This window comes from Colobus angolensis, unplaced genomic scaffold (genome assembly GCF_000951035.1).
Source record: "Colobus angolensis palliatus isolate OR3802 unplaced genomic scaffold, Cang.pa_1.0 Scaffold4, whole genome shotgun sequence".
Classification (NCBI taxonomy): Eukaryota; Metazoa; Chordata; class Mammalia; order Primates; family Cercopithecidae; genus Colobus; species Colobus angolensis.
The window spans coordinates 6,898,009-6,906,717 of record NW_012117376.1 but is presented as its reverse complement, the minus strand read 5'-3'; the positions used below and the strand labels follow the sequence as shown (position 1 = coordinate 6,906,717).

At 49.7% G+C, this 8,709-nt stretch overlaps 1 protein-coding gene across 1 annotated transcript in view; it reads right to left on the bottom strand.

The window, feature by feature from the left end:
• The window catches only part of CSMD2 (CUB and Sushi multiple domains 2), a 621,011-nt gene that overhangs the window by 103,629 nt on the left and 508,673 nt on the right, over positions 1-8,709 (bottom strand). The window contains exons 34-39 of the mRNA XM_011955655.1: positions 7,910-8,113; positions 7,377-7,501; positions 6,240-6,336; positions 5,042-5,146; positions 1,141-1,259; positions 548-617 (exon numbers count right to left, since the gene is read on the bottom strand). Coding sequence (XP_011811045.1) covers positions 548-617; positions 1,141-1,259; positions 5,042-5,146; positions 6,240-6,336; positions 7,377-7,501; positions 7,910-8,113 — 720 coding nt within the window. The remainder of the gene's footprint in view (positions 1-547; positions 618-1,140; positions 1,260-5,041; positions 5,147-6,239; positions 6,337-7,376; positions 7,502-7,909; positions 8,114-8,709) is intronic.

Below are 8,709 nucleotides of genomic sequence, written 5' to 3'. Positions count from 1 at the left end.
CCCGAGTAGCTAAGATTACAGGTATGTGCTACCACATCTGCCTAACTTTTGTATTTTTAGTAGAGATGGGGTTTCACCATGTTGGCCAGGCTGGTCTCGAACCCCTGACCTCAAGTGATCCATCTGACTCGGCCTCCCAAAGTGCTGGGATTACAGGCATGAGCCACTGCGCCCAGCCACCCTCAGCATATCTTTACTAGATTTGTCTGTCTGTCCCACAAGAAGTTATGGGGGAAGCCCAAAGTGCCTAGAAATTTCATCAGGGATCTGATTGATTAACTGGAGCCAGAACAGTCATCATCATGTTTTCAAACGGGCAGACCTCCTGTAACTTTTCATTTGGTGGGGCAGAGGTTTCCAAAAGTCATGACTGTGTTAAACAGGAGTTAGAGATTACAAAAACATCAGTTTAAAATGACTGACTTGGAACAAATCTAGAATATCAAACTTTCTTCTGATTTGAGCTTGAACTCAATGATACACTACTGAGCTAAGATCCCTGAGAGAAAATGGGTTGGAATGAATTGTAAAGTCTAGGCTCTCTTACCAATACAGAGTGGAGGAGGGTAGTTCCATCGCCGCACGGTTCCGGGCATGCAGGAGATGTGGGCGTGGCCCTGGAGGAATCAGGAACAGGGATGGGCTAGCTGTCCCGGTGGGCACAATTGTATGTACAACCAGGGGCTGTACAGGGGTCAGGTTCAGGGGCCTCATGTTAAGGAACAAGATACACAAAGACACACAGATCCACTGTGGGATGGGAGTAAGGCAGAGGGAGAAAGAATTTGGGGAAGGACAATTATTAACAACCATTACTAAAGAATTCTCATTATTAGAGGTTTCCTTGTGAGATTCCTTTAATTACTAAATTCCCTGATGGCCTTCAAAGGGAAATTAAATTTCCCTAAAGCCGAATGAAACCCAACTTTGCAGGAACACATTGGAGGTTGGCTTGTGCCAAATTGTTAAAGTCAGCAGAGTTTATCTTTTGCATGAACAGCTCCAGGAGAGGATAATGGTACCCAGGGGACCTGGGGACTGCTCCCTGTTCTTTGGTGACTGTAGCTCTGCTGGTACAAGGCTGGTCAACCACATCTCAGGGGACACCTGTTTCCTGCTCTAGGGTGTCAGGGGAGGTACCTGGAGGGCATATCCCGGCTCACACTGGAAAGACACTACATCATTCACCAAGTAGCGCTCGCCAGTCTTCACCCCATTACTGGGCACAGCAGGTTCCGGACAACTGCTCAGGCCCACCGCTAGACAAGACAGAGACAGAAGGAAAGGAGAATGGACTAGCCCAGCAGGTCAGCACGGCGTTAGGCTGGGGTGATGCTGGCGGCAGGGAGAAGGGGTGCCTCTAATTTGTGCTTTCTCTCATCTTGTAGGCTAGTTCTTCCCAACTGTCTTCACCTTGCAGCACACAGAGAAAAACAGAATATTTACATGGCACGGAGGCTCAACAGACCAAAGCTCCTTGGGGAAGGTGGGTGTGATCCCAGGGGATGCTAGCTGTCCTGTCCACCCACTGAGCTCTTAGAGAGGGGTCTTAGCTAGGGAGACTTCTCTGCATGCTCTCCTCCCACATCCCTCCTGCTTCCTACTCTTAACTCCCCTCTGTCTTCGTTATCCTAAGAAGACAGATCCTGTGGACTAAGACAGAGAGAGAGAGAGAGAGAGAGAAAGAGAGAGAGAGAAAAGAAAATCAAGAAGGAAGGAGAGCAGGGAGGGACATATCAGCAATGTTCAGGGGCTCAGTTAGAGTCAGTTAGAGTCAGAGCAAACCCAGTCTGACCCCAGGTCTGCCAAGTGGAGGCCAAGACCTGAGGCCACACGAGCCCATGTCTGACCCTGTCCCCTGCTCTCCCTGCCTCCCCTCCTAAAATGGTCCTCATCCTGCTTTGAATCCCTCCCTGGCTGCCTCTCACACAGCAAATGGGAGTGTAGCATTTCCAGACAGGGGGCTTCCTGCCTCTTCTGTGCTTTGCAGGAGTCCATGTACAGGTGCAGGCGCTTCAGATGCACTAAAAAGTGTCTGTGTCTTGCTGGACTGGACTTGGAGGGCACTTCTCTAGGGGCAAGGGCCAGAAGACTCATGAGGAGGTGGAGAGGTAGCTGTAAACTCTAAAGTGGTCTTCTTCATCAAGGCGGCAGAAAGGGGTGGATGGCGAACTGTGTATCTGGGTGGCATGGCCCAGAGAGCATGGGAGACGGCAGCCTTGGCCCTTCTGCAGGCTCCCTTGGGGGATACAGGCTCCCTGAGGAGTCCATGTGTATCCAGTGCCCACAGGCAGCTAGGGGCTCATTGAAAAGAAACAGGGAAGGAGCAATCAGCCTAGACCACCAGCCACCAAACCATCTTCCCAGGCAGCAGCAGATGAGTCCTCATGCCACGTTCAGAGATGAGACCCTGATAACTACATGTGCTGTTTTTCCTTCTGAGGGAAACTCACATATAACAAAATGCACAAATTGTGCGTGAACATGGTAATAATCAAGTAAACATCATAATCTTGAGTGTACCTGTGTTGAGTTTTGACAAATGCCTGTACCTTTGTAACCCAAACACCTGTCAAAACCACAGAACATTGCTATCACTCTGGAGATTCCTTCACACTCTTCGCAGGCAATTCCTGTCCCACATGTGCTTTTAAGATGTGAGTGTGATATTTGGAAATGAAAGCTCTCTGAGCCTTGTCCAAAACTCTCAGCAGCTGAGACAAAAGACCCCAAAGGACAAGCATTAAAAAAATCATCAAACTGAGTTTCAAGTGATTCATTTGTCATCTTGGCTATTTCTCCCCCTTCCTCTCCATACTCCAAGTAGAACAAAACTCACTATTTAGTGCAGTGGTCACAACTAAGTAGACTGACTTATTGGAAAGACCTACTTACTGTCCAGTGATGGACAGAAAAGCTGAATGAGAACAAAGAAGCGTGGTAGGAAGAAAAATGGAATGGGAGAAAGGTGAGGCTGAAGAGAAAAATGGAGGGAGACGGAGAAAAGTCCATGCTAACTTATCTTATGCTGCACAGATTCATTTTATTTAAGCCATGCTTACAGCAAAGGAAAAATTTTTTTATCATATGTAATTTACTACTTTTGAAAGCATATTGCTCCTTTTCCATTTAAATTAAATAAACATTAATTATGAATCATAGCAGTGGATGTGACTTTTCAGTACCCTTCAAAACCATTTGCATCCACAATAGCAGTTAATTCTCTATCGTCTGTGAGCTCTTTGTAGATTATCCTACAAAATAAAGTATAACTACAGGGCCCTGGCTCCTAGGAATTCCAGTCTCCAAATACAGTGGGAAGCTCTGTTTCTCCCTAGCTCTTCCCATCATGAGGGGACAACACATGAAATGTCAGCTACTGAGAAAACTGCCACTCCTCTTGGACAAATAAAATTGAGAAGAGGTGGATTTTTTCCTGGGAATGAAGCAGTAGAATGGTAAAGTGATTTAGGAAGAAAATGTGTCTTTGGAAGAAGAAAGAACAGAGAGGATTCTAGGGAACATTTAAGAACTCAAAATATTGGATAGAGAAACAAAACTGGAGAGAACAGAGAAGAAGGGGTAAAAGGAAAAAAAAGTGATTTAGTCAAGAAACCCAGGATATTTCACTGCACCAGGGGAGTGAAGCCTTACATATCTGCTGGGAGGAGTCTCAGAGGTCCCTGTCCTACCCTCTACCCTGCAGGGTCTGCTTCTAGCTGTCCTGGGCTGGGTCTTTTTAATTTTTTCCAGGTGCATGCTTCAGTTCTTTCAGGTGACGAGCATCCTGGGATCTATGTAATTCTTTCCGAAGCAGGTGGATGAAGTTCATTTGTTTCACAGACCCAGGTGGGCATGTGTGTAACATATAGTTCTGACCCAATCAGGCATCTAGCACCAAGTGGGCCTTCTTTCTGCACAGGCCTATGCTGTCACAGATGGTCAAGCCAATCATGCCTTCCTACATTTTTCTCTTCCCATTGCAAACCTAACTCAGGCATCCGCTTCTGCAAGGCCTAGCTTTAGCTCCTTTCTTTTGTACTTTCTTAGCACCTCAGGTTTCACTAAAATGACTGTGTCCATGTCCATCTCTCCCTCTAGATTTTGTGCTTTTGAAGGCAGGGGCCTTGTCTTATTCACCTTTGTTCTGTGGAGACCTAACACAGGGCGTGGCACATTGCAGGTGCTCAATGTTTCTTCATGACATTTGCATCTTCACCTGCCCACAACCATTCTCTCCCTTGAACCACTTCTCTACCATCTAGAGTCATCCAAGAGAGCACCTGTAATGCTGTCATGCACCTCTCTGTATCTACCTCTCTCTAGTGGACTTTGACTGACCCATCTTAATTGTTCCCAATCCCAGCACAGTGCCTGGCATGTTGTAAATGCTCAATAAGTATATGCCGAATAAAAGTGTAAAAAATGCTGCTGCCTACCTATTCTTCCCTGTACCCAGTGGAGAAAGGAGGTGGGGCAGGCAGTCCCAGTATGCAGGCAGTTTCCCTAGAAACCTCTTTCTTTGATCCCCAGAAGGCACATCTACAAATCTTTTTCTGTGAAGAGTATTTAGTAGTGACCACTTAGGGATGCCAGAAGCCAGGATATAAGGGTTTGAGCCTGCAGTGAGAAATCTGGTAGAAGATGAGTGAGGTATCCAATGAGAGGAGGAACTTCAAAAATAATTGCATCACAGAACTAGGGGTTAGAGAGGCCAGGTTTTAGAACTGGGGGAGGAAGGCACGATTTTCTTACATCCCAATTATATACTGGGACCTTGGCCAATGCAAGTCCCCTTTCCATACCTGGCGTAGATACTGAGCAGACATACAGGTTTTTGAGTAACAGACACTTGGACGAGAACTCAGCCTTGAGGAGGTTTCAGACCTTCTCCAGGCTTCAGCATCCTCACCTAGGCTTGTGGGAAGGCTTACGTGGGATGGACAATATGCAGCTCCAATATAACCCTTGCTCAGAAGGGGCTCAGTACCTGCTAGGTCCCACCCTGAACCCTGTACCAGCCAAGACCCCGGATTCTTACTTTTGTACTCCAAGTGGAAGCCAGCGGCAGATACGCTGATATCCGAGTAGAAATGAAGGTAGAGCTGGTTGGAGGTGCTGTTCAGAAGGGCAGGAACAGTTGTTCCTAGGGCAAGAACACCAGGGGTCATTTAAGTTTGGCTCCTCCAGGCCCTTGCATTCCTCCCCATTCTTCTGGATTTTGCTACCTGCTGACATTCTGCTCCCAAGGCCCCCAGATGTCCCCAGTTATGAAACTCACTAAATGACAAATTAGCACTCCTCAGAGGGAGATAGGTGTCCAACGGCTGAGGGAGGGGAAACTCTAATCTGCTTCCTGTAAAATGAGCAGTGGCAGAACCATATGCCCACAGGAGGGTGAGGTATAAGTTGGGTCTCCTCTTAGCCATCTTCAGGAAAGCTCTGACCTGTATTATTCTCCGGGCAGTCCTGCAGTGTGGACAGTTTATCTGGAGCATGTGATTCCTCTTTATCTCCTGGCTATCTAGAGTTCTGGGCCTAAAAGATTCAGATAATTGCCCTGGCCGCTGGGCACAGCTATCCACCACACTCAGAATTCCATCACTAGAATGGCAAAATGGTGTTGCCACTTTGGAAAACAGGAAGTTCCTCCAAAAGTTAAACATAGAGTTCCCCCATGACCCAGCAATTCCACTCCTAGGTGTATACTCAAGAGAAGTGACAACGTGTGTTCACACCAAGACTTGTGCATGAGCATTATTCATAACAGCACACAAGTGGAAACAAGCCATTGACTGATGAACGGACACACAAAATATGCTCTGTCCTTACAATGATGTGCTGAACCACACTGTGACTTGGTGAACTTTGGAAACATCATGCTAAGTGAAAGAAGCCAAACACACAAGGCTTCCATTTATATGAAATGCCCAGAACAGGCAAATGCATAGAGATAGAAAGTAGATTGCTGCTTACTAGAGGTTAGCTGTGGGCTGGGGAGGGGAGTGCAAATGGGTACCTGGTTTATTTTGGGGTGGTCAAAATGTTCTGGGACTAGATAGTAGTGATGGTTGTAGGACCTTTTGAATCTACTGAAAACCACTGCTGTGTCCACTTGAAAATGGTGAATTTCATGGAATATAAATTATATCTCAATAATAATAATGATAATAGCAATGTTCATGATGAGGAGTTCTAGCACCACCCTCCAAACTGAAGTCCCTGGAAACCCAGCTTACCTGAGAAACTCCCCAGCATGGTTACAGTGTTATCTGCACCATCAAATACTTCCAGGGAGTCCCAGTTCTGCTCTGTGACAAAACTGATGACTTGGATCTGGGAAGGCAGAGGATTGAATTGTTGGTTAGGCAGCCTGCGTCCCTCCCTCCTTCTCTGCTTTCCCTTTCTGCCCTTCCCATAGTTAATTCAATTTGTTGAGAATCTACTCTGGGCCTAACACTATACTAGTCCCTTCCAATAAAAGTAAGATGCAGCCCCAACTCCAAGGAGCTCGTTGTCCAGTGGGGAAGACAGATGTGGAAAAAATTGATTAGAAGACAGTGGGATATTTTGTAAGGTAGAGAATGGGGAAAAGAAATTCCAGGAAGTGGGAAGACAGTCTCACTGACTGTCTCTTCATCTCTGGAACATTCCTTGGGTTTCCCCACTTTCCTGCCTTGATTGCATCAGATGTCCTGCAGCAATGAGCCCATAACCCACTCCTGCCCGGATCTGTCTGCTGGAGTCCCAGTTTGCTGCCTCTCCGTTGGCCTTGCAGGCTCCTGACCCTCTTCCATGCCTTGGCACCAATGCTGGGGACTCCCTCTGCCTGGCTCTTACCCCTGGGTACCAGTTATGCTCCCAGTTCAGCTTCTACAGCTCAGGCTGTGCGAGGTTCCCTAGGTGTGTGCCTGGGGATTCTCTGTGCTTCAGCTGTGCTGGGTGCTTGGCTCTTTCTTCTCATCAGCACTGCCTCCCCTTCTAACCCTCAAAATCTTAAGATAATCTTTAGCCATTTGAGAAACAACTTCTATGAATCCTTCCTACACTTCAGATTCCAGCTCCAGGCCCATTCCTTCTTTCAGCCTCCCCTCCTGGCCAGGGCCAAGGGATGTCCACCTCTTCTCCTTCCTGGATTACCCAACTCCCACCACATGCCCCTGAAGCTCTTGGGGTCTGGAACCTGCTGTGTTTTCTGCTTGGGGGCCACATCTCCACATTTGGACTGAGCCTCCTTAGCCACAGGGCCAGGTACAGGGCTGATATGTCTCTTCCTGGCTTACCCTGACTCAGGCCTTGGCACCAGCCAGCATCTGTAGTCGGCCACCTGTGAGCAGAGGGCCACCTGCCCAACAGAGGCGCCTCCTTGCCCCTACCTGGATGCCAGCGCCTTCGGGGACCACGATCTTCCACACACAGTTGAGGCTATTGAGGTATGGCTCTGGGAAGCCGGGGGACAGGATGGTGCCCCTGCGCTCTGTGAGGTTGCCTCCACACGGCACTGGGAAGAGAGGCCGTCGGGTCAGAGGCTTTGTGGGCTCCCGTGGGAGCCTCCTCAAGCAGACTCCTCCCTCAGGGCCCCCAGCCTCTGTTTGTCCTCCTCCCCACGGGAGCGTCTCCCTAATGTCCCCAGTCCTGCCTTCTCCATGGCCTCTCCCCATGCAACTCTCTTCGGGGCCCTGGGTTCCGCTCCTCTCTCCACGTGTGCCCCGTCCCCAGTACCCCAGCTGTCTTCCACACAGCCCACAGCGCCAGGGACTGGAGCTGACTGGAACACCCCACCTCAGCCATGCGGGGGTAAGCGGCCACTGTGTGCTGTGGGGCATCGCTGGGGCTGACTGCTTCCCCTAGAGGGAAAGGACTACGTGTCGCCCCCCGCACCCCCAACACCCGGGTCCTGGTTACTCACCCACGCACGTGGGCGCTGAGACATTCCACTGGGCCAAGGCCCCAGGCACAGGGAGGCACTCGATCTCTGGCGACCCCTGCAGGGCATAGCCGGAGTTGCATTCGAAGCGGACGATGGCCCCCACCGAGAAGTCATTGCCCAGCCTCTTGCCATAGCGGGGCTCCGGCACAGAGCTGCACTGCGTGGCGCTGGTTCGGGGAACCGCTGCGGGGGACAAGGGCACTGAGGGGAGGACTCACCCCCTAGAAACTGGCCCAGGGACAGACACACAACGGGTCTGGAACAAAGACCGTCTGGATGAAACCCCGAGAGGCTCTGGAAGCTCTCCCGTAGGGAAGGGCTTGAGGGCTAACTAGGAAGATGCCGGTTATACTGACGCATAGTTGGACACACAGTGCTACAGCACAGCTCCTGGAAAGCACGGGAGGTAGAGCCGTGGACCTCCCACAGACCTTAGGCCCAGTTTTGTTCTTTGCCTTCCCAATGACGCCCCTCACTCAACAGGGTCCCACTTTGCCTAGCAAGGAGAATGGGCCTTCCTCCTCCACCTTCTCAGGGCCTTCACCCTGCCTCTGTCCTGTTTTCTCCATGTGCCTTAAGATCCTGCCTGGGGCCCTGCCCTCCATGACCCCAGTCTTCTCTCCCTCCTGCCGCCCACAATGGCTGATGGGCCCGGGATGGCCTCCCCTGTGGCAGGATCACCCCTGCAGAGAAACACAGCTCATCTTAGGCAGAGTCGAATGAACAGGACCACGCTTAGAACCTGGGCCCTACAGAAGTGGATGTTCTCCTGGGCACGT